Raw genomic sequence first — 25,557 nt, forward strand, 5'->3', positions numbered from 1 at the left:
GCAGATATTTCAAAGACTGCAAAAACCAAGAAAACACTACTTGAAATTAGGAGAGGCAGCAGATACCACATGAATTCAGAAACACGCAGAAAAGTGTAATTTTAAATTCAAGAATTCTTAGATATTAAAACTTAACATTCATTGGCATTTTTATCCCAACTCAACAAGATTTTGGGAAAGTAACTGAATGGAACACTTCATTAACATATGGCATCCTCTCCCTGTGGCAAGTCTCCAGAGTTGTAAAAACATACCAGCACTACTGAGTGTATCAACAACACGAACTTCCCTACGGTTGCTCATCAGAACCAACTAAGACTATGACTAGAAGAAGAAACAAGACAAGGATATAATACATTATGAATGAACATATATTTCTGTCAACTATCTTGAAATCCTATTACAAACAGTTTTTCTCTTATTTTAATTGCTTGTTACCTGTGGACTGTGTTGATTCGTTCCATGAGGGTTAGTGCCAGAAAGAAATTTCACTAACACATGAATGAGGTTGGGGTCTGACACCAACAATTGGGCAGTACTTTCCTGAGCTCCAATGGCACTGGTTGGACCAGCTTAAAAATAAAGACATAAAAATTAAGTGTGTAATCTTAAACATTAAGCGTAAATCAAATATCTATAGTGCAAATCCCTTATATTTATTTCATGATGCAGAAATATTCTCAGCTAAATCAGCTACCAAAACCTCCTTACTCAGGACTACAATTTTGAGTTTTCCAGTAAGTACAGATATAAAGCCCCAAAACTGTCCAGTCAGTGCTCCAAGGTTGCTAAGGCAGTATTCCTGAAAATAGAGATTAATTTTGTAGGTGCAATACATACAGACATTTTGATTTGTCTCTTTTTGTTAGTCCAAGACTTTAATAAGGCTTAAGTGCATTTGTTAGTTTGTCAGACAGACCAAGTGTTCTGTTATGCTGTAAACAATCACAGTATTTTTGTTCTTGGCACATGCAAAGACTTCTCAGAATAAAACTGTAGGGAGCTTAACAGATAAGAACTCTCAACACCAGAATTTGAATTAAAAACCACCCTTCAGTGATCAAATGAATGAGCTTTACTACATGTGAAGTCTTACTCTTGCAGCAGTAGTATACTGAATCAGTTCAAAACACTTTATGAAACAGATGCCATGGAAGTGGGATAATGCTTTTTGATAAATGTCATCATGCCAGTGTTCTCCCCTGCACAACTGGCTCAGGTGTACAACTCCCCCCTGGGGAGGTATAGGGACATTGACAAGTAGGCCTAAAGGTGTTCATCCCTTCTCATAAGGCATAACTGACTCAACTATGCTGTCTCTAAGAGGCACCTGTCATGTCTTAGGTGGTGTCAAACCATCAAAGACCCCCAAAATGCCCCAGACTCATCTCAGGGACCTTCCACCAGAGGATTGTGCATGATCCAGTGTTGCATCAGGTGGGCATTCCCACCGGAACTCGAATGTATATTAAACCATTGAACTCTGTGTTTCCTAGGTTTCCCCCATCCCTGATGGATCAAAATTGTGACCATCAATTCCACCAATGGATATCTAAATTGCAACAATCAAATCTTGTCTCTGAATCCACAGGTGGTGATACCTTTCCTCTCCACTATCTAATCTTATCCTTTCTTTCTCTTTCTTTTTTTTCCTTATATATTTTTCTAAGTTGTATCTTTATACTTACGTATTGTTTCACTCCTACAGAAAATAACCAAAACAGCTACATATCTCCTTTCCATTGCAACCAAATTGTTCTAAAATAAACCTGCCATAGAGGTATATATCTATATCTCTCTCTCTCTTTGTGTTATATATATATATATATATATATATATATATATATATATGACCAGTGATTATTTGGTGTTGTTTCACTCTAATCCACCCCACGAGATCTATTAACAAGAACCTGTAACCCAGCCTTCAGTGACAGGTCATGACACTTGCATCTCCAACCCTTTCCAACTCAACTCCAACTCACAATCCTATATACAAAAAATCCACAACCACATTCATATGCTCAAGTGTGCCTGCCATGAACCACAGGGGTTGCTTCTGAGCAGCTTTTTATTCACCTACTGATCTCAGGCAACTATTAAAAAAACTTTTGCAAACACACAGCTGCCTGTCAGTGTCAGAGAAGAACACTGAGCCTCATAACACTTGCAAGATATTCACGTATCATCCCAGTGATACACACTGCATAAATTTGGAAATTTTTCCAATCTATAGACACAAACTGGAAAGTTGACAGTACATGTGCTTGCTAACTGAAAGCAGTTGTACCAGAAATCAGGCCATGTTCTATTCTCAAATACTAAGAATAAGAGCGAAGTCTCAGTTTGTGCATAATAAGTCTCTTCCATTAGTTTTTGGCAGTTCTATTTCTTCACCTGATGGCAAAAATTTCAGCAGATTTTTGTGAGACTGATTTCTATATAACATCACGGAAAGGGGACAGAGAGTACAAATTTTAAGAAAAAAGTGCATCTTAAAGTCAGTGATTTAAAATGGCCAATATGAAAAAGAGATTCATAGGCAATATTTAAAAACCACTTCCTTTAATTTCTATCAGTCTTGTGGCAAAATCTCATTCACAAAGTGAGATTATTTCTAGTGTGTTATTGAGCATATAGAGAATGTGAGATATACTGGTATGCATAGGGAAATGAAATGGCTGGATTTCTATTTTAATAGATTCAACTTCTGGGGGCTTATTTTCAGATAGCTTAATATAAGCAGTGACTGGTGCCTGCATATTTACAAAGTATTCCTACTCCATCAGAAAAACTACAATCTTACTCATAGCAACTTAATCATTCCTCTCTGCTACTCCTTCTCATAGTGCAAACCTAATTTTCAGGGATCATTAGCTAGTTCTAAAACGTTTTTTGGAAGACATTGACAACTACTTATAATGACATTTTTTTTACCATAAGGATTTCTGTTTCCCATGGTACAAGCAATTCAAGGAGATCACCCTTGAAACGCCTGAAGTTAATGGAGAACAAAAGTACTTATATGACAAAAGGAATGTTCTGGAAGTCTTTTGATGGAATTAACACTCATTTGTACATCACTAAAACTGTCAGCATAAGAAAACCAACCAAACAAACTTACCGTTAAGCTGCATATTTGTCATGAGCGTTAGGCTGTGAAGCACAAGGCACCACGTTCGGAGTAAAGTATTAGGATACCATGCCAGAACTGACAGGAAGCTAGTTACTGAGGCTGTCAAGAAGAAAAGGTTTTTCCAAGCTTTAATCTTCAGGGTATTACTATAAATTTCTAATTTTTACTGTAAGGTGCTATATTGATTATTGTTATTAGTATTATTGTTCCTTGTATTCATTTTGCTTTGACAACCATTGTTGCAGTAAATTAGGAAAAGAAACATCAACAACACTTCCCAGAAAGTGGCCCACAGAACTTTCTACAGCGCCCAGACAATGACATCTCAAAGAAAACGATGCAAAGAAACTGATTTCAAATGTTCTCATGGAAGTCAGCGTAACAGGTTCATTATATCGGGCATTAACATTTTGGATTACCACCACAAGATACCCCAGACTTTCTTAATTATATAATATAGTGCAAGAAAAACAATTCAGCATGTCTTTGTACTAGATTAGTAGTCTGATGCTCAACAGTAACAGAGCTTTCCCATTCTGCTGACCCCTTTGGTAAGGGAGGGATCATAGGATGGTATAAAGGAGATGAAATTTGTCAGAAAAGTGCATACAGTTGCACAGTTCATCTCAGACTAAGAAGTGTATTTTAATGAATCTCTTGGAAATAATTATGTGTTAAGAACTACAAATTTTACCATTTCATTTCCAATAAGTTCATAAAAATTGAATGAGTCAACTCTCGGTTACACACTAGCAAAGCATTTTCCACTTTAAGAGGAAAATGAGACCAAGAGTTCTCTAATAAGAAGACAGAAATTATCTCAATACTGATCTTATCAAAAATACTTACTTCAATACTTTTTGCTTATTAGCAAAAATTGAGTATTTAAAAACAAAAACCAAACCCAAACTTATTTCCTATAATTAATGTATTTTACCTTGGTTCAGGGAAACAACAGGTATTCGGTTAGCATTATAAAGGAAAATATCAGCACCACTATCTTTACTTCCAGACGAGCTGGAATTCAGGCTTAATGTGAGCCATAGCTGCAATAGGGATTCAAGCTGAAAGGGAAAAAAAAACACTATGAATCCAAACTCAGAACCCCAGAGCATCAAAGTTTTAAATTCAAAAGCCTGATCTACATTCTCAGATGCTGCTGTTTCACCGATAACACACACACACACTCCCTCTCCTTTACTGGATTTGAAAATTCTGCTAAACATAATATTCAAGGCAAATTCAGCCTAACTAGCAAATGCTTCTCCTATGTTTTTGCAATTTATTTCTTCCAAATAATTTCTCTTAAGAAGTTTCTTCAAACTTGTGTTAAGAAAATGCAGCTTTACACACTGTTCAGAAATATCTTTATCATAACCTTATACCTGTAACATGTACATATAGGTTTACCTGTAAGCGTTTGGAATGTTATTAAAGTGATGTTTCCCAGTCAACCAAAATTATTCAAAAGGCCCATTTATCTAATGGGAAATCTCAGAGACACTGATGCTTAAATTGAATAATTCCTCTGAGGAGAATAACTCTTTAGATATTCTGGGGAACCATCAAGGATGTTTACATGACAAACTGTATTTTAGATGAGATATTTAAAGAACAACTGAGGGATTGAGCCAGCCACTCTATCAAAATACCAAGAGGCAGGCAGGCATCTAATCACCTATATATACTGCACACACGACATTCCTTTGTATGAATCTAGAAAAGCATTGCTAAACCAATGACTTTTCAAAAAGCAAACTTTTAAATTTAACATACAGGATCATTGGATAATTCAGATTGGAAGGGACCTTTGCAAGTTATCCAACACAATCTGCTCAAAGAAAGACCAAAGAAGACATCAGACTTGGTCATGTGGGCGTTTATTCCGCTGGGTTTTGAAAACCTCCACAAATCTCCATTTGTCATTAAATGTTACTTAGTGACATTTTTCGTTAATAAGCTAACAATTATCACTAAGTGAACATACAAACTTGTTTTTAAATATGAAAATGTATACCAGTTTTCCACTGTAACAAACAATGTCTTCTCTGACAAAAGCTTTCAGCAGCTTGATTATTATTGGTATTGTCCTTGACAGATTCATAAGCAATAAAGCACATAACGTAACAGATTACCTGAATCCTAAGTAGCAAGAAGCATAGGAAAACAACTCTTAAAATTTAGAGACAAGTACTATCAGAACATTTTAAGGTTCAAAATTCTATACCTGAACATGGTGGACTTGTAGCATGGAAAAGAGTTTGTTGAAGCATGCACTCAGCATAGGTATAGATGACAACTGCACAGTCAGCTGGGCATTTTGGTTAGCAGCATGTAATCCCCTCAGCAATGAATCATCTGTGCCACTGGGAGACTGCGTCACTAGAAAACAAAACAGGGTACCATCCCCCCATGCATTACTTTGAAAAGTTGTCAGAAGTAGTTTCATAATTATTTCCTTGCATTTTATACTTAAGCAAAAGACACTTTTTTATAATTTACAAGAACATCTTCAATGTAGCGCTCAGCTGAATTGGACTACTGACTACCATAGTAGTGGCATACTTGAATATCAGACATTTCCATCTTCACAAAACCTATTTGGAACTGAGTCCACACAAATACATTTTCACAGCTATTACAGCAGTGTCCTGGTAACACAATAGTAAGACAAACAATTGGAACATCTCTTTCACTCGTTATGGTACAACTGTTGCAGATAATAATGAACTTCCAGAGAGTGAAGTCCGAAGATGTCACTAAACCTACTCCATCACTAGATATACAACCAATGACTGCATCCATATTAAGGTACCCAGAGGGCTACAAAGAAACACATTTTAACAAGATGGGCAGCACAACTCACTGAAAAAAGGTTCAAAAGCAAACCACTCTATGAGCATTTTTATAACATAAAGCTCACTGAACAGCTGAGTTCAAAATTGTATTTCATCACTCAGTAGGTGTAACTGTCAAATGCAAAGCAGCTTTCAAACACCAAAAATGCAGCTTCACATAGGAAGCTTAATGTTCACTTGCACCTAGGCCAAAAAATGAAAACCTTCCCTCCACTGTAGCATAATCCACATGCATACTTGACAGTTTCAAAAAGTGTCTTAAATACAGGCATATAAGTTATTCAAAAATCTGAATAAAGAACTCTCTAAAGTTCAGCCTAAGAAGAAAATTCAAGCAAAATGTAACTTTTTCTAAGCTACTAAGTGACTGCAGAAAACATTACTACAAATTTCAAAGCATCCTGATCATTATGTGAAGAGAATGATTTGACAACGTGTAGTTACATGTAGGAGATGTGTTTGTTAATGCTTGTAGAATGGAATCAGCCTCCAGTGTGGACATCATTTTCAGCATCAGCTCGGCCTGCTGCTCAAGTCCAACTTCTAAACGTGCATCTAAAGCTGTAGAAGGCAACAAACGAGGTAAAACTGAGTTATATCAAGGACACACATAATTACAGAATCACAGAATATTCTGAGTTGGAGGGGACCCACAAGGATCATCAAGTCCAGCTCCTAAGAGAATAACCCATACGGGGATTGGACCCACAACCCTGGTGTTATCAGCATTGCGCTCTGAACAACTGAGCTAATCTCACCTTTAATTTGCTCCTCTAACTTTCTGTAACATTCTTACAGACCTGAAATATATAACTATTAAAATACTGTATTTTTGTGAAACACACCAATATTTCTTCTCGCAGTCTCTTTACTGTCACACATGACAAGCTGCATACGTTCAAGTAATTTCTTCCTAAGGCAACAGCTCTCAAACAAGAACCAAAAAGTTGTTTTTTCCCAGTGTGGCAGAAGAAAAATCTATCACCCAGTTCAGTAGTACTCCTACAAATGAAACAAGTGTGCCACTTCACTGCTTTGGGGTACAGCCAACTAGAAAAGAGCTTCCAAAATTTCCTGAGAAAATAGGAAAGATTTAAAACTGCCTATAAGTGCATTCCAAAATGTTAGAAAATAAGATTTTCTGCTATGCTGGGCTTTTTAAAATGTAAGTTTCACATTATATTCTCTCGGTTACCACAGGAAAAAAATTGTGGCATATATAAAATGTAATTCTTTCCCCTTAAAATACATAGATATTGCTAAAATAGTTTCTTGTGCTAAGGTGTCAAATACAGTATTACAGAAACGAGGCCCCAAACAGAACTTTAATTCATTGCTTACCTTGAGAGACTGATATGCTGACAGTTTGTGATCCATTTTTCTCTGTAGTTACGGGTGGTTTTGCAACTGGAATTCCAACACCACCAATGTAAGGATTGTAATTGTAGGTGCCATATTCAGCACCCCAGTAATCATACCAGGTGCTGCTTATAGGCTTAAAAAACAAACAAAAAACCAAGGGAAAACAATAAACATCAAGTCTTTAGATTGCCAAAAGCCTTTAATGACTAACAACAAACTCTGAAGTTAAAAAAAAATTAAAACCAGAAGATTGGTTCCAATAGCTTTAGAAAATTGTTTCAGTTCTTATTGCAGTGTAAGCTACTGAATCTTTAGTGATTGTCACAATCCAGCTATGTTGTTAGCTGCCTCAGATTCAAGAAGCCAATTTTAAAACGTTATTATCAGTTTTTCATCACACATTTGTACCATATTGTAAATTTGGAAGTAGAATATTACACAGATATTTTGAGGAGTTATTTATCAAGACAGAATACTGTACAACTATACTATTCATGTACCTTGAAGCCTCAGTGAGGCTCAGTGACTATTTGTACTGGGCTCTGAAAAAGAAACAGTTAAATAATCTCTACTTCTGTCATAATTTTAGGTGCTAAGAAAGCACATGGATCACAAGGAAAAAAAATAATGTTACACTGTATGAAGGCAATTTACATATGCTGGTCTTTTTAATGGCGAGATCCAATACCAACTGTCATTTTACAGATATGGAAGCAAGTATTAAGAAGGATTAAGAATAAAGAAGTGGTTTTATGGCTGTTTGTTAGTGGACATCAAAGCAGGTAAGAAGATGATGAAGGTATCTTGGATAAAGTTGACTAAAGAGTACAGCCACATGACATGATAGGAGAATAAAGAAGGCAGGAAACATCAGTAACACAGAAATTCAGCAATATGTGTAATTTTTGGTGGTAGACTGAGATTTAAAGAAAAAATCTTTACATGATAGGTAATTGGTGGAAGGACATATGAGGGAATACAGAAAAAATTAGTGTTTTCTGAGCAAGAGGTGAAACAGATAATTTAAGGTAATTCAAATGAGAGGTTTAAGTCAACAGAGACAGGCATGGAAAAACTCCAAATGTCGTCCTTATGAACGACAAGAGACTCAATATTCCATTATGAACAGTGGGTTTCTTTAAAGCCCAAATATTTTTGGTTTTTCATACACATTGACAATATATATACTATTACATCTAAATGTAATTGTACTACCCCTGATATGTTTATTTTAAGTATATTCTTAAGTATATACTTCATTTTAAGTACAAAAGTACTTAGTAATTTCCTTGTTCCCCAGTGAAACAAATTTTGAAGTGAGTTGCTTCTCTTCATAGTCTGAAGCCAATTTGAGCACTACCTACTGCTGGCTTCTTTATTTAAGCACAATGCTAACAGTATAAACTCATCTTAAGGTCAGTTACAGAAATGATGCTCTAATCTAAATAAAAAAGGCAAGACTAGATCTTATTTTTCTATTATGCTTTTGTTGCCTTTAACACATGCTGAAGTGTGAGTAAACTCAGAACCTCTTGTTTACACAAGTATCTTCATGCAAAAGCAAAATATTTTGTGGTCAACCGAGATATGAATATTTACATTCTTTCCTGTCATTCCACATAAAACATTCTAAAAAACTAGAAGCAGGTCTAAGACATCAAATACCACTACTGAAGAAGTGTAAGAGAGTAAGGATTTCACTCTCTCTCATGTAAGGGTTATCCTGAAAATTTAGGTGTGACATACCTTGAAGACTTTGGCTGCAAGGGGATCTTTTTCCAAATCAATATCCAAAGGATCAATATCAACTTCCATCAGGTCTTGCAGTAATTCAAGATCAATGTCCTTGTCTTTTTCCAATGATGACAAGGGTGGAGCACCTTAAATCATTGAAAGAGTATTAACACTAGCAAGTAAAAATTATAAAACAAGGATGTATAATACACTTAATAGATAATTTTAAGCTTTTTAGTATTACAATTTTGTGGAAAACGTTAAAATATGCAATCAAGTTGCCTTTTTAAAAATAATAGGAAAAACAACCATTTCTTACTTGTCAGATGTAAAACTAACTGGAAGAATTACTCATAATCTGCGTTCTTTCATTATCAGAAACTATTTATACTATTTATCACCAAAAAGTCTTCTACTGATACCTTGATAGATGAGTAAAATTTTTTTTACTCTTTTCAATAAATACACATATACAAAATTATGGAATTATTTACCTGTGATGTCATGTGTCAAAGGCTCATCTATGGTTTCCACTAACTGAACTGTGGACTGCTGGAGAGAGTCATCAGAATCTCCAGCCGAAGCTCCAGCATCTTCTCCCAAAGCACTCTCTTCCATAGCTTCAGCTGCTATAGGTGCCAACAACTCTCCTACGTATTAAATTAAGCAGACAACTTCATTTCAAGCTTTATTCCCACTACAAATTAACATCCCAGTGTCTAAGCCAACTGCCATTTTTTGTACCTAACTCTAAATTCTCTGGGAACTATTTCTCCAAGGGAAAGTGTTTTGAATAATTTTCAAATAATCAGGGTCAAATAAATATTAACTTTTCAATGCACAAGTCACTGTAATTGTAATTTTACATTGCATTTTTATGCACTACCCTAAATGTTATGATTTGTTTGGGTTTTTTTACAATTTCGATTGTGTCAGCGGATTCTAACATAGTGATAACCACCCCCCCCCCCCCCCCCCCCAAAATATTAAAGGAAGAAAGATTCCAGCATGAGATACCTTCTGAAGAATACAAACTTAAAACAAACCTGCTAGAATATCCTGTAGCATACAGGTCAGAGAATACTGAGCCCATGCTCCTCCCCAAGAGATGTCTCCTCTGTTAAAGTCAGTTCCAACAAGAAGCAGCAATAATCGTTCTAACTGAGTCTCATTTACAATCTCACATAAATGAATTGTTGGTCTTGTAGCATTTGCAATTCTAGCAAGAACCTATTAAAAAAAAAAAAGAAATAAACCAAATATATGCCTATTCATAGTTAAACCTATGAAAGTATATAATAGTTTTATTTTCTATGATTATTAGATTTGGCTTACAAGTAAATTAGATATTTTCACCAGCTCACACTTTAGAATTTTGTGAGTGTAATTATATGATTTTTTAAGTTAATTTTTCCATGCAATTTTGAAGCCATCATATTGTAAGTTACACAAAAAGTGACAGTTCAGAAAAACAACCCCACCAGAAATTATTAGGAATTCTAGTGCTGCAGCTGATTTTTACCATCAAACATGCAAAAAAGTAGTAATAGAAAGCTAATTTAATGTGGTTGCTACTGCAGTCACCTAGTGATGTTCCATATCCTGTTTACCTTACAAACAAAAAGAAGTAAATCTGCATGACAAGTAAAGTCCATGGACAAGAGAAAGAGTGCCAGCTTTTGCACTACAGAAATACAACGTTCATGTGCCAGCGTAAAGGGAAGCGGTTCAATTTCTGGAGTTTCCTTTGCTGTTGATACTTCTGTATCTAAAGAAGAACGAGGCCATTCTGCAGTCCGACGCAAGCGTATTAAGTCCTTGAAGTGCTGCAGAAATTAAATTTGAAACAACAGTTACAGTTTAAAACTAACCTCTAAATCTCTTCCCAATGAATCAGTATGGCAGCAATAACAGAGATTGTAAAACTTCTTTAAAAAATAAAAGGAAGTCTAAAAATGTATGAGAAACTGGAATGGAATTAAGGCTTTATTGGCAAGAATTTGTTTTGGCAGCATGTTATCTCAGATGACAAACACATTATCAAATTCAGTTCCGCAGAAGTGCCAATTAAGCCTTATGTATGCCATAACACATATTAAAACCACATATTTTCCAAGTTTCTTTCATCTTTCCACACCTGTACATAAAGCTACAGTTACCATAAAGCAAACTGCACATAAAAACAGCCAATATGGAAATTTACTCTTACAAGAACACTCACTTCTCAGTTCTTCACATTAGATAAATCATCAATAATTTCTAAATTTCTTAATACTGCCATGATACAAAGTATGCATTAGCCATACCATTAAATTGAGCTAGTTTCGTATTTGCTCATGGCTCTGAACTACAATCTTTTTGACAGAGGGCCTACATGTGATGGGAGAAAAGAAGGTACCTTCATTAATCCTCTCACCCAACAAGGGCATTCATTTAGCAGCTCAGCTCATTGTATCAGCTACACTAGCAGTCATTAGATAATACAAATGCCTCTTATAATCTCCCTTAAGCAGTAGCTACTGAAGTAGACCAAAGAAACAGCTATTTACTAATGCAAAGGTTTCACCTTCTCCTAAATGCAGGACATGTTTTAAGTCAGTCACAGTGATTAGTAGGCAAAATAGCAAAACCTGCATAAAATGCAACTATCAAGTGTACACTAACACCTTAACTACAAGTTAAGAAACTACAAGAGGAAAGATCTTTAGATCAACATGGTTTTTTTATGCAACATGGATACTATAGAGTGAAACTTAAAACAGCTGGACAGCACAGTTCAGCCAGTAACTCATTTAAAGACATCTCAAGGGGCCACCAGTAAGCAGCCCCCTTGGTATAACCTGCTGGAATAAAGCAGAAGATAGTGCAGGAAAGAACAGCTCATGACAAGCACAGTTAGTGAAAACTTAGGGTTTCATTTTTATGCTAGTGACTTTTTTTTTCCGTAATTACTGGAAGTTTTAAGATTTCCCTTTAGATTGTCTGTAAGGTCCAACATTATGTAATCTCCTTCCACAGACCTATTTTCAGGCATCCTAACAGACATGAGTACTACTTGAACTAGGGAGTATATATTTCAAGAGATACCTAAGTTTGGTAGCTAGAAAGACTTACACATTTTCTGTGTTCCCTGCAAAGTCCATGTTGTCATCTCCTGAAATCCATAAATTTCAGCACCTCCTCTCATAACCAAACCAATTCTTTAACTACTACATCAACTCTCAGTATCTGGGGCTTATTGCAAGATGCCACAACTGAAGTGGTGGGTACTTTCAGGAAGCTAAGGAGCTTATGACAAACTTCAAAAATAATTCTTAAAAGTCATATTTATTAGTTCAGGGAGACAGACACTGGCATGATTATTTTCTGATTACTCAACCAGAAAAGCATCTAGAAGAGCATCATGCATAAAAGCTAGCATATAAAGTACTATTTTGTCTTTCTACTGCTGTATGTTATCCGAAGTTTAATGACACGACTGGCATTCCCAAAGCTACAAGAGTATTAGTAATTTTGGCTATGACTACCTAAAAGAACCCTGTAGAAGGATAAACTATTTCTCACAGAGCAATAAATTTCCAGATAGCTGCTTTTTTTAAATATTAGAATATACTTGATAGCAGCCATGATGAAACAACTTTTTATAGTAAGGCCAAAGTAGGACAAAAATGACTTTGCAGGAACAGGTCTTTTCACACAAAGGACAAGAAGTCAGTTACAGTTTCAGAGCATCATACCTTTGAAGTAGCCTGCTTTAGTTTTGCCTGTTCTACTAAAAGTTTGTATGATGATCCTTTGTTGCTTTGTATTTTCTCTTTTTCCATCTGTTCCACCAAAGCCTTCTGCTTTGCTTTTAATAAGTTAAGTTGCTAAAAGAAAATGTTAATAGGAATAAATGAAAATTTAAGCAATAAGATGTTAAAAGGATCAGTATGTTCACATGATAGCAATCTTCAGTTCAAACTGTAACTTGAGCTTTTAAAATACTTTTAAATCACAGCTTAGGTGCTTGCACTCAGGTGTACTCAGATATATCTAGAAAGTACATTATATTTATTGTCCAGTAGAGTACAACAGTACACTCCAACATTTGTTTTTCCAGCAGATCCCTTGCCCCATGGTTTTAGATGAATGTCAAAGAAGTTAGGCAGCCTTCAGCTACAGAACCAGACCTATGCAAAAGCAAGGCTGAATGAGTCCCAAGGCCAAAGCTGTTGTTTCAAGAAATGGGATGTCCTATAAATGAGACATACTTCTGTGAAAATAGCCACTACTGCGCAGGAAGTCACCTGTTTATGATGCACAAGCTGCTTTCTGATCTTTCGGGAATACAGTCTATCGAGGCTACTGTTGCCTTTAGTAGATCTGCTCAGACTCTGAGTGTGAAGGCTATTATTTATAAAACTCCACTGGTTTCCTAATGGAAATTTAAAAAAAAAAAATTAATCCATCTTATTAAACTCATTTAACTCTAGAGAAAAGCCTTTATGTTTCAATAGTTGGCATCTCCATATACTAAGTACTAAAGAAACAAGCAAAAGCTAACTCTTGGCATTATTCAACTATCCCCATTCACAGTTAATATTTCTGTGAGATTTTAAAATGCAGTGGTACCATCTTTTTTCATTATTCTTAGAACATATAAGCAGGCAAGCAACTCTGTCCTAAGTAAAAATAGATGAATGAATAGCTTCATAACATAAAAGCTTTATTTTCATTTTTAGGAAAGATATTAAAAGAAAACCATAGCTAATCAAAATAATAATAACAATGATAATAATGATGATGATAATAATAACAACAATGCATGCTACATATTATTATTATTACTACTACCATTATGAAATAAATGAAAACCAGGCAAAAATCACATTTAAAAACAGTGGACACAAATACCAAAACATTCATGAAGTCACACTGTCGGCCCTTTCTCACAATACAAAGTGTCTCAACATGGTGCACTCTCAATTGTAAAGTCCCAAAGTCACAGGGTAACACACAGACATTTTACAAACTAGAATCAATCCTGCATTTTTCATTTGAAAAAATGAAAGAGATCATATTTATAAGGAGAAGGGGATGTAAATAAGCAGACAAGAATGCAAATAAAAAGACCACAAAATCCGTTTTAAAAATCTCTTTTTTCAAGTGAATAGAAAATAGATTTTAGGTATTTGAACAGCTCCCAGAGCAATACCCATAGAACCAAGTTTTGATAGTAAATGTGATGTACCTGTCAAAAATCGTTCCCTTTCTTTTCCATTCAGGGGTTTCTTGGCTGTGGCTGCTTCATCTTCAACAGTAGCTACATAATCCAGCAGTCTGGACACCAGCATTACAACCCAACTGATCATGGGAATATCTAAAACTCCTTCAAAATAAACAGATTCGAGTGCCTTAATAAAGTTCTGAACAGGTAACAAATGTCACACATTTCACTAGGCCACAAAGATTCCACTCCCCTCTTTTTGTTTTTTAAAAGGAGAGTTGGAGTCTGAGCACTCATAAATGAGAGAAGAAATCCGTATAAAACTTAGGTGCAAAGGAAAATGTCAGTTCTCTTACTCTGATGAAGTCCGAAGTCAAAAGCTACACCTCAACTGTGAAGAGTCAAAAATTGTATGCCTAAATTTCCTGAATACCAGATGCATAATGACAGCTGCTTGCATTAAAGCACATAAAGTAGATGTCTCAAATTCTATTGTGTGAAATTCCTCCATCAAGCAGGGCTTCAATAAGTTAGTTATAACCATGCAGACAAATACCTCCATTTTCACTTGTTCATTAGTTTATTTTCATGTAGCTATCTGAGTAAGTTGCAGGAAAGCCAAGAGTGACTTCAGACTTGATGAACCACGCTGGTGGCACTAATGACTGGCTATTGTCTATTTCAGTGTCACATTTTAAATGCCATATTTTTGTACAGGCAGAAAGGAAAGAAACGTATCTTGCGCATCATGCAAGAAAAATCTTTGTGCACATGGACAAATCTAAATGAACAGTTCTGAAGTAAACTCATACAAAGTAAGCTCAACAAAGACCAGAAACCAACAAATAACGACCACTTAATTACAGTCATTATGCAAATGGCATACTTCTATACAACTGTCAATCCAGCAAAGACATCAGCACTAGAGGTTACACACACGTTTTCATATCAGTGCACTGTGCTGAGCCACATTTTACTGCACTGTGCTTTTCATGCACTGGCCTCAAAAATGCTATAATTAACTCAAACTATTATTAAATGCAGATCAAACGAGAAAACTAAGGCACAGAAACAACCCATCCAAAATCACATGTTGCTGACATCCAAGCAGTAGGATGCAGCCTGACTTGTTAACCCCAGTTTCCTGAGCACACTCTGACAGAAAGCAGCCCAAGCAGGCAGAGGAAGGACCCCAACAGGTCCATAAGAGGACCTGGACTGGAACCACAGACTAAATTGCAAGAACAGAAATGAGCAGCACTGGTGACCACTACACACCTTTTTGGTTGGCAGAATAAAGAGAAAGGAGCCTGCTGCAGAGTGAGTGAGTACATACCTTTTCATACAAGACCATTTCTTTTCCTTTTATCTCTCAAAAAAAAAATGAAATCAGAATTCTCAACTTCTCTCCCTCCCTCCCTCCCTCCCTCCCTCCATGTGTCTTTCGCTTATTCCTTTTTTCCTCTTTCGGCCTCAAAGTTTACTACTTCTCTCCACCCATAACACTCACCTCTTGCTCTGGTTTTCCTTTGTTTTTTCACTTTTTCCCCAGTAAGTTTTCACCCCTTTGACCCTTTAGTTATGTGTGATAGTTCTCAAATAGGAATTTCTTCTGCCATACCTGATGCTTCCACCACACATAATATTGCCCTAGTACTCACCTGTACTGTCCAGGAAGAAGGAAGCTGGAAGACCAGCAAATAAAGCTCTGAAGTATCAGTTACTTCTGCTTCCTAAAGTCCTCCATGAGGACAACTAGTAAGGCAAGAGCTATGAAAGGAATTGGAAGCTGTGGGGAGAGTGCAAACAGAGGTAGAGGAGATGTAAGCTTGGGTTTGCCTCAAACTAGGTAGAGACTATAGCAGGATATGGCCCCAATAGAGAAAGTACATGGTAGATCAGTGGGAAGCAATAGGACAGCTTCTGACACCAGCTGTAGGTCTGTTAACATCAGGAGATGAGGGAAAACTAAGGACGGAGTCTCAGCTGGCACCTAAAGACCTCACAAGGCTAAGAATTTTAAACAATGTATCCTCTATGATGCTTTGCTATCTGTACATAACAAATGAAGTAGCCTAGGGTGTGATGTTTTCAAAAGTAAGAATTTGCTCAACCTTGTGGTAGTTAAAAGAACACTCAAAGAAAATCAAGTTCGCAGAATATAATTTCAGTAAATTCTTCGGATCAAAAAAATGTAAATTCCTTGTAATTACAAAAAGCCCCACAAGAACAAAAAAACAAACTCCATGTAGTTTGCAGAAACCGTGCAGATACACCTAACAAACTTGTCTTTGTATCTGTGTTTCACCTCAAAAGTTTGAAACTTAGAAAGGATCTCATAAGCAGAAAGGTGCATTTCTTTCCAAAGCATTAAATTCCAAAGTCATTCACTAGAGCTGTCTGTACATTGAATGCCAGACACTCTGCCAAAGCTTCCTAGCTGAATTAAAAGCAAATACATTTTTCTCAGGTTTTAATGGGGTTGGAGGAGGAATCTCTTTTAGCACCTGAAGAACAAGAAGACTCATCACATTTTAAAAGACAACTGTGTTTTAGAAATATAGTAAACAAGCAGTTTCTTCTTTTAATACACCAAAATTTGTGAGTTAATCTCTCCATTTTCTAGTTTATAATGTATATGAAAATAATTTCCCAAATTAGAGGGCTACCTTCAGTTCTTCTGTGCACAGGTAAATGAGGTTGCAGTGGTGACAGCAGGTTATCCAGGAGATTAAGTAAACTTTCTAAAACACCACTGTTGCTAAGCGATCTTTGGCCAATGCAAGAAAGCAACATGAAGACCCTAAAAATAAAATTTACATATTTAAGATTTTATCTCTTTTTCAGATTCAGTAATATCCTGCAACACCCCTTATATAACAATATTGTCCCAGGCTTTCATCTGAGACACAGACAGGTTGGTACAGAAAGCAGTACTGTGGCCCAGCAAACAGAGTGGATTTCACATTCTATTGTTTTTAAGGTTAATGCAGCATTTTAGGGTGAACATCATCTTTTTCACCCTCAAGAGGTCAGCAGAGCCTTCCACATCTGAAACAAAATCTCATATATTTTATTTCCTATTATATATTACTGAACAGCAGGGAAAGAGAATTAAATCCATGTATTTTTATATCTTTGAATTAATTTTAAAAAGATATGAAACAACACATGTTGCTGTTCAAAGAAGGCAGAAAGCCACTAAACAGCAAATACGTTTGATTAAAATAAAATGCTAAGATTTGGAATATTAAAGACCTCAATCAATAATCTGAAATAATCAATACATCTAACATTCAGTCCTCAACTCTACACGTTCCTGCTCTTATATCAGTGCAATCTTTTGTATTAAATGCTAATAGTGTACCTTCCAGTCTCAATCCCACTTTCAAATGCCAGAGGAGAGCAGCTCTATGGTGAGGGTACACTTAAGCCTGATAAAGGAGAAGACCACTTTTGACACTGGGGAGCAATCCTCCTAGGTATATGAAGTTCTCCAAGCAAGAAAAAATAGCAAATTTTTGTGGTGTAAGAACCAAATAGGTGCAATAAATAACTGCAATTGGACATCTATCATCTGCAGCACTTTTCATGGTCTATTTCTTAAACCAGAGAAAACCATGGATAAGTACCCTTCAGTCTGATTTCGTCAATTCCAATGCTAAATTATGAACAATGGAATTACTTCACTGATCCACAGGTAATGTATCAATATAAATCTATATCTTACCTGTCTTGTGGAAATATGAGAAGTTGTTCTGAATTGTATAATTCCTGCAGTACGTTTGAGAGAAACTGACCCCACCACCTTTCACCTCCACAGAGCTGAACAAGCAGAAGGCCAGTATGCAATCGTATCTTGGGGGTTCCACTGATACACAGGTGTTTAAATAATTCTTCACAAGCTTGAGCATGAAAAGTACTCTGCAGAACCACAGGAACTGAGTGCCCTTTTAAGGAAAGAGAACACCTCTGCTTAAAGAGACTTGAAAACATAGGAAGAAGTTTGCAGTAAGTTTTTGAAACTACTACAGTTAAACTAATTGGCACAGGAGTAAAGGAGGAGGGAACATATGGGGAGATGGTAATTTGCACATAAGTCAACCACCAGGCCATTTGGTCAAAACCAAATCAATACAAATACCCCCCCAGAGTCTACACAATGCAAAAAGCAAACCATCATCATGCTTTAGTACAACTGGCACAGAAAATCACAAGACAGACAGTCTATCAATAGAACAATGTTCTGCCTTTTTTTGTTGTTTAAAAAAACCCAAAAAAACAAACAAACAAAAAAACAACAAAAAACACAAACCAACATTCCTACTCAGATTTTTCAATTTCAATTCTCCAAGACTTCTTTCAATGGCAAGCTTAGGAAATAAAAATCTTTACTGGATAATAGAAAATTGTGAGCTGAGCAGAAATACTGGTTTTATGAGTTCACTACCGTCACCACTCTAAAAGCAACGTCTGCTTCCTCAGTCCACTTCTAACTACTTAATCAATCCCCAGCATTGCACAGGCTTCAATGCTCACAGATACTTCCACAAGGTGATTCTGCCTGGGCAGTTTTTTGTTACTTCAGCAAACCGGTTCATACCACAGAAGGATCAGATGACTATCTGAACAAAGGAATACGCAGCCAGGACTACAGAAAAGCGAGAAGGACCTTGACACCTTCTATCCTTTTCAGTAAGTGGTTAGGCCAGCTTGGTGCCACTGGTAAAACTTGACAATGTTTGTTATCAGCTACTAAAATGACAGTAAATGTGGCTTGGAGCAGCCTGGTCTAGTGGAAGGTGTCACTCTCCATGGCAGGGTGTTGGAACTAGATGATTTTTAAGATCCCTTCAAACTCAAACACCATTCTACATTTCTATGATTTTATATCTAAACATAGTTTAAAGGCCTTATAGTAGGAAAGTGCAGGTCAAGAAATACAAAAACTTGGAAATTGTTTCTACTAACATGACAAAAAAATCAAAACCTCAAAAAGTACTAACCATTGGACGAATGTAGCAAACTGAGCAAAGTATCCAGTAAGTATCTAATGATGGTGCGTAACTGTTCTGTGGATGACATCTGAATCAACTCTTTTGGATCCGATTGTTCCTTCAGTGTTTTCCTGCTTGCACCTAAAGCTACTTTGAGTCTCTGAACAGCATGGTGAGCCAAGTTGAGTTGAAGCTGTAGCTGAATGCAGTCCTGGTAAGCAGAAAATACTCTGCTGTCTTCTTCTACTGCTTTGTCTGGCTTCCTCAAAAAGTACTGGGCATTGTTAGCACTGTTGAGTGGTGGCAGGTCAATACTCTGCAGAAGGATTTCTAACCGATGACAGGCCAAATTGTACCTAAAGGGAAATATTAAAAAACCACAATTCAATACACATTAGCAAACAGCAATACATTTGACAGTCACCCTACCAGAAGACAACTTCTGGTCCATTGTGAATGCACTGTAAAAAGAGATACTGAAAAAAAATACAGTGTAGTCTTTGTTACTGCATTCACAACCACTCTACAACAGCAGAGTATTTTCTGGTCTGAAGAATATAATGGGAAGAAAAAAAATCTGTAACATTATGATATCCCGGTGTTTTACATTAAAATAACTAGCAAATATACTTTTTTTCCCTGCTAACCTGCACTGTATGTCTTCCTGCAATGCAACCATCATTGCCAAATGTTGATCAATTTCTGGCTGATTTGCTGCTTCACCTTCTCCTCTGAGGGGATCGTGCATTAGTTTCAGCTCATTTTCAAAGGGTAGGATATAGGTATGGCCATAATAAAATCCTAATGGGATTTTCGCTCTGGCATTTGTGCTACCATATCGACCAATAACAGTGATCTGAAAAAAAGCGCAACTATATTGTAACACAATTGTATCAAAACAGGCAAAAAATCCATGAAGTCAAAAATACATTAAAAATTTATAGCCAACAAAAGTTTGGTCTAAGGAGAACTTAAGTGAAAATTCACATACTAACAAACATCAAGAACTTAAAAGATCCTTTTACCTTCATAAACCTGCAAACTGGGGGTGGCAGCAAGTCATGTAAAATAAGTGAATGTGTGCTAATGTCAGTAGCCACTACCAGTCGCCTTCCATCCACTTCTTCTCCTAAAGTCCAGATGTCAATGGACAAAGAAGCCAAATCTCCACAGGTGGGAATCAATACATCTGTCAGTAAAATAGGTCTTCCAAAATCCAGCGTCACAAATCTTCTTGCTCCTAGGGGAGAAAAACACAGGATTGCCTAAAAGACCAGAGTGTGCTAACCAGCAAGACGTATTACTTCTCAAACAATAAAGCCACTGTTTATGTATTGTTTAAAAGGTATATAAGGGTTTATGCATTGTTTAAAAAGTATATTTGTATACCTGAAGTTAAAAATAGCTGCACAATCCCAGAAACTCTTACTACAGCTTGAGCACTTCAAGAAGAAAATTTTGGCATCAACTTAAATGAAGCTGTTTTGCTTTTTATGAATTATTTCTGAACAGGTTCAGAGACCCAACATATTTCCCAAGTCCCCAGGATTTTTCAACTATCACCAAATGCTGGGTCTTAAACTCCCAGATATGACACAATGCACACTGAGAAATATCTTTACTCTGGAAAGCTAAGAGAGACTGTAGCTAAGCAACTTACTTAAAGCCCCAGAAAAATTTCCACTTCTCATTAGAACATGTGTCAAAATTATTATCAGGAATTGTGCTTTTACCTGAGTGCATTCGCTCTATAATAATTGACTGATGAGGTGGAGGTTGAAGAAAATGTGAAGCATGAGATATTGCAAGAGCAAGGCCAGATCCAAGTGGATTCTGAAGAGTGGAAAAACATCAGTAAAATTAAGTGATTAAAATCTACGCATTTACTGTGAGCTGTTAAAGATATACCATTTTGACAACACCTCACTACACTTAGATGTGAGCATGAACCATCAAAATATATTAACCACTAAGTTCAAAGGATTAATAACTCCTTACACAGTTAAGCTAGCTCCAATAAAGAGAAACCTTATGAGGTACTATAACAATACTACCTTGCTTTCTTAAGTTCTTTTCAGATGGTGTAAATTTAGTGATATAGTTATCACATTTCACCCAAATAAACATATATTTACTAGCATTGAAGTACAAATTAAGACCCTGGTAATGCTTACAGCATCTTGTTTCACTAAGGAAAAAAAGAAAAAGAAAATAATTACCGTTCTAGACTTGCTTGTATTTTTGTTATGTGCTGCAAGGTTAACTGTTGGGGGGTCAATGACTGAACCAGGAAAAAGCTGAGCAAGCTCTGCATTAATAACAGCAGAAACTGCTTCATTAGGTGGAGTCAAAGGTGGAGTCATGAAGAGAGGAGTTGTTTTTGGAGTGGGTGGAATGACATCTGAAGGATGAATGAAGAACCCTGGAGCTGCTACTGTATTAGAAGGCACAGAGTTGTGAACAGGACCAACTGCTGATGCTGCTGCTGCCGCTGCTGCTGTTGTCTGATGCAGTTTTGCTTCCAGCTTAGCTTTCTGTGGAGAAGATGAAAGCAAGTGTATGTAGCAGATAATACCACTTGTGAACACAGGAGTAGTATTGAACCACAAGTTCAGCTTTGATTATATAACTGGATTTAATAAACCTAAGCTACCTTCAACATTGCCAAGTTAAATGACCAACTATAAGCTGAAAAATTAAACTATTAAACTATTTAATTTGACTTACTTGCTGAGGAACATGAGTAGTTAGATGGAGTAATCAAAACAAACCAAAACCCTACCACTGAACAGCAAAGTAAGAGTCAATGAAGCCAAGGCCCATAATAACAATGGCTTTATGACTGGTACTTCCCTGGGTCAGCAACTGTGCTTTTCATTTCAGTGGGCTTTTTCAATTTCAGACTGATATATTTACGTATGAAGACTTAGATTTTATTACAAACTCCCAACCCACCCTTAAAATACACAAAAAACAAGTCTGAAAGACCAAAGCAGCATGGGAGACACTCCCAGCACTTTGCTTAAGAAGACTGAACCAGAGTGCTGAGCAGTTCCTTCCTCAGACACACTATGGAGAAAAAAAAGGCAACTAGCTCTGCAACTACTTTCTCAGCTTTCGAAGTTTAGATACAGCACTAAAAAGAGCCAAATAGCCTCCAACCTGTTGCTGAAGCTTCAAAAGCTGCTGCTGTTTCTCTTGCAGCACCTGGAGCTGTTGCTCGGCTGAGGCCATTGCATGAGAGAGAGACTGCAAAGCTACCTGGGCTGCTGAACTCAGTGCTGTCGAGGCTTCCCCAACCGTTCCAGAAGAGAGGCCACCAACTGCTGGGGTAACCCCAAAGGTACTCACTGGCATGAAACAAACAAACAAACCAAAACAAAACATGTATGTAGAAATTATAAAACACACCTTTAATTCTTTATTAATTGTTCAGAGTGACGTAAAAACAAGACAAGTATCTCTTTTTATCCAGTTCTTGCTACAAATTAACATCATCTTGAACTACAAAGCATATGGTTTATAGACGCACACTGGTCATGCATGCAATACTTGGATTACAGAAAAGCCACCTATTAGTTCTGGAATTCCTCCACCACAAAAGGCTGTAACATAAAGATGCAAGCTTGTACGCTATACTCTCCAGTAGAAACAAACTGATTCAAATTAATAATTTTTAATCCAATTTGTTTGCTAAGATCCAAGAAATACAGAAATTACAGAAATTTATAGAAGAACTATATAGAATATATTTCATAGTTATATAGCATATAGAAATTATTTAAGAAAAAACAAACCACAGACAAAACATTTCAACACTTGCAAAACTACAAGCAATCCGTTTGTCAAACAGTGCCGTTATGTTCAATTAAAAATGTATTGTGGAACTATGACAAGTAGAAAAAATGAAAAATTGTATATACCAGTAAACGTACTTGCATCGTCCCTTTCTATTCTAGTTCCATCACTTGTTGAAACACAGGTGAAGTGCAGAGGTTCAACTTCCAGAAGTCCAGTAAGGGAAGTAAAACTACCTTCAGCAGCTGCACAGCTACTTATTTTCCCATTTCCTGAAAGAGAAACATGTATCTGCACAGTCAGCCAATGTTTTCTTGATAGTGAAATTTCAAGTCATGAAGTGTCAAAAGGGACAACTAAATATAATGCACATATTTTATTAGTTCATGTTGTAAAAGAAACATCTTAACACTATCATATCCTCAATATAAATGGAAGTGTATTTTTAAAATGATAATGCTGTCAAATCTGAACAGAATATATTAATAAGTCAAACTGTCAACTGTGACAGAAGCGTAGTATAATCTTCTTAATTCCAGAAATAAATTATATATGATGGATGCTCTACTCTTTCTACACTGAAAGCAAATTAGCTTGCAAAAATACATTGATACTGGATATATCTACTGCAAAGGAAGAGGAAGAAACTGTCAGACCAACTACGATCATGCACGAATTTAGTATAAAACCCAGACTATTAATCAATATCCAAACAAACTGACAGAGTTGTATGGAGGAAGGGATAGGAAGGAGAAAGACAACAGCATACATGAGAAGGAAAGGAATCACTATGACTCATGAATACGCTTGCTATGAAAAGAATTTCCTGACAGGTAAAAATTATCTAGTTCTTTAGGACATTGCAGGGCCTAAAGATTCACTTATGAATTAACCTGAGAAGACAGACACAAAAATGCTTTTAAGGTATTTTAGCTCCTCTAAACCAGAAAAAATACCCCATTAAACCTTTATATTTGAGAAACGCCATATGGCAGTTTCCCAACTTCAGAAAAATCCATATAGGTTTGTCTGCCTATGTGAGTGTTGCTAGCCTGAATGAATAGTAACACACCCCTCAAGGAAGCTACCTGAAAGAAGTGACAGATGATTCCTTGATGACTGACCCAGGGAATACGAGCAGCCTTTCTGTCTAATCTCTACCCTGAGATATTCTACAGGATAAGAAAATGTCAGATTCCAGAAAGAGGCTTTTACTCCTTGCCCTAAGGCCACAGGAAATGCAAAAGATACCATAAGCAAGAGAACACCTTGGACTTCAGCTTGGCTGGAAAGTATAAAATCATGAAAAGAAAACAGTATAATAGAGATCTACCAGTTCTACCACAATCAATCACTGCCAAACATACATACCTGATAGAACATCAGACAAATCAATTTCATCTGACTGTACTCCAATGCTGCTGTTGTACACATTTTTGCAAGAAGAGCCACATATTTCCAAATCAAACAGAACTGGATCAAAAGGTGAACTGTATAATCCGTATCTGCAAATAGGACAAACAGCACCATTCACACAATAAGAATTCATATAAAATTACAGGAAAAGGTCAAGTGTTTCACCATCAGGATTTATTATATTCCAAACTATTCTGTTCATTCATTTGACACATCTTTGAAATTATCACTTACTTACACTTCATTAAAATAATTTATTAGATGGCATTTTTAAACAGCTTATAATGCTAAATAAGTAACTCTTCATTACTAAATAGTTTTGAAGATGTAATACTGTCCTGGAAACATGACACACAATCACACTAGACATGGAAACTAGAACTACAAGCCTTAGACAATGAGCCACAGCAATACACACACCTGCACATGGTAAATCAGACTTTTGTCTGAAGTCAACAAAAACACAGTACTTTTCCAAAACAGCGGAAGAAATTCCACCTCAGCTTGTTCTTCCAGCTGAAGTAAGAATTAAAAAAGGAAATGCTGCTAGGCATACCAATCAACGCTCGCGATAAATACCTCAACAGAAGAAAACTCGTAACATTTACTCTGGCAGTGCTGGAGGGGAAAAAATAGCACCATCACTCAAAGTGGTCCCAAACCAATTAGGGTTTTTATAAGCCAAGAAGAAGGCAACTCCAAAGTAGTATCAAGATCAGTGGGGTTTTTTGTTCGTTTGTGGTTTTGTTTGTGTTTGTTTTGGTTGGGTTTTTTTTGTATTTACCAATACCTATTACCAGCAACTGAAAAGAGGAAAAAAATGGAAATCAGGCCAAATTACTAAGCCAGAGTAGAAAGAAAGAATGCATCTGTGTAGGTATAAAAGTGAGAAACATAACACTCTGCACTTTGGCAAGAGACAGAAGAAATCTGAAATATTTCCACAAACACCAGCAGGGACAGTAAGTTCTTCCACCCCCTTTTCCCTCTGCCTCTGAGCAGTTTGTCTTTTCTTTACCAGATGAGGTAAAAACCCCCAACAGGTAA

General features: G+C 36.4%; 1 protein-coding gene across 5 annotated transcripts in view; it reads right to left on the reverse strand.

Moving 5' to 3' along the window:
* Positions 1 to 25,557, reverse strand: part of BIRC6 (baculoviral IAP repeat containing 6) — a 176,726-nt gene that overhangs the window by 95,837 nt on the left and 55,332 nt on the right. For 2 of the 5 annotated variants that reach the window (XM_048299367.1, XM_048299365.1), the window contains exons 22-44: positions 24,466 to 24,599; positions 23,220 to 23,366; positions 22,459 to 22,646; positions 21,516 to 21,830; positions 21,030 to 21,129; positions 20,322 to 20,536; positions 19,944 to 20,152; positions 19,306 to 19,652; positions 18,030 to 18,249; positions 16,969 to 17,102; positions 14,324 to 14,461; positions 13,380 to 13,507; positions 12,828 to 12,959; positions 10,701 to 10,916; positions 10,137 to 10,320; positions 9,585 to 9,740; positions 9,103 to 9,236; positions 7,336 to 7,489; positions 6,439 to 6,555; positions 5,364 to 5,518; positions 4,074 to 4,200; positions 3,125 to 3,235; positions 439 to 572 (exon numbers count right to left, since the gene is read on the reverse strand). In XM_048299367.1, the coding sequence (XP_048155324.1) occupies positions 439 to 572; positions 3,125 to 3,235; positions 4,074 to 4,200; positions 5,364 to 5,518; positions 6,439 to 6,555; positions 7,336 to 7,489; positions 9,103 to 9,236; positions 9,585 to 9,740; positions 10,137 to 10,320; positions 10,701 to 10,916; positions 12,828 to 12,959; positions 13,380 to 13,507; positions 14,324 to 14,461; positions 16,969 to 17,102; positions 18,030 to 18,249; positions 19,306 to 19,652; positions 19,944 to 20,152; positions 20,322 to 20,536; positions 21,030 to 21,129; positions 21,516 to 21,830; positions 22,459 to 22,646; positions 23,220 to 23,366; positions 24,466 to 24,599 (3,895 nt within the window). The remainder of the gene's footprint in view (positions 1 to 438; positions 573 to 3,124; positions 3,236 to 4,073; positions 4,201 to 5,363; positions 5,519 to 6,438; positions 6,556 to 7,335; positions 7,490 to 9,102; positions 9,237 to 9,584; positions 9,741 to 10,136; positions 10,321 to 10,700; positions 10,917 to 12,827; positions 12,960 to 13,379; positions 13,508 to 14,323; positions 14,462 to 16,968; positions 17,103 to 18,029; positions 18,250 to 19,305; positions 19,653 to 19,943; positions 20,153 to 20,321; positions 20,537 to 21,029; positions 21,130 to 21,515; positions 21,831 to 22,458; positions 22,647 to 23,219; positions 23,367 to 24,465; positions 24,600 to 25,557) is intronic. The other 3 variants (XM_048299366.1, XM_048299368.1, XM_048299369.1) reach the window with 3 other exon arrangements.

Source organism: Corvus hawaiiensis, chromosome 3 (genome assembly GCF_020740725.1).
Source record: "Corvus hawaiiensis isolate bCorHaw1 chromosome 3, bCorHaw1.pri.cur, whole genome shotgun sequence".
Lineage (NCBI taxonomy): Eukaryota > Metazoa > Chordata > Aves > Passeriformes > Corvidae > Corvus > Corvus hawaiiensis.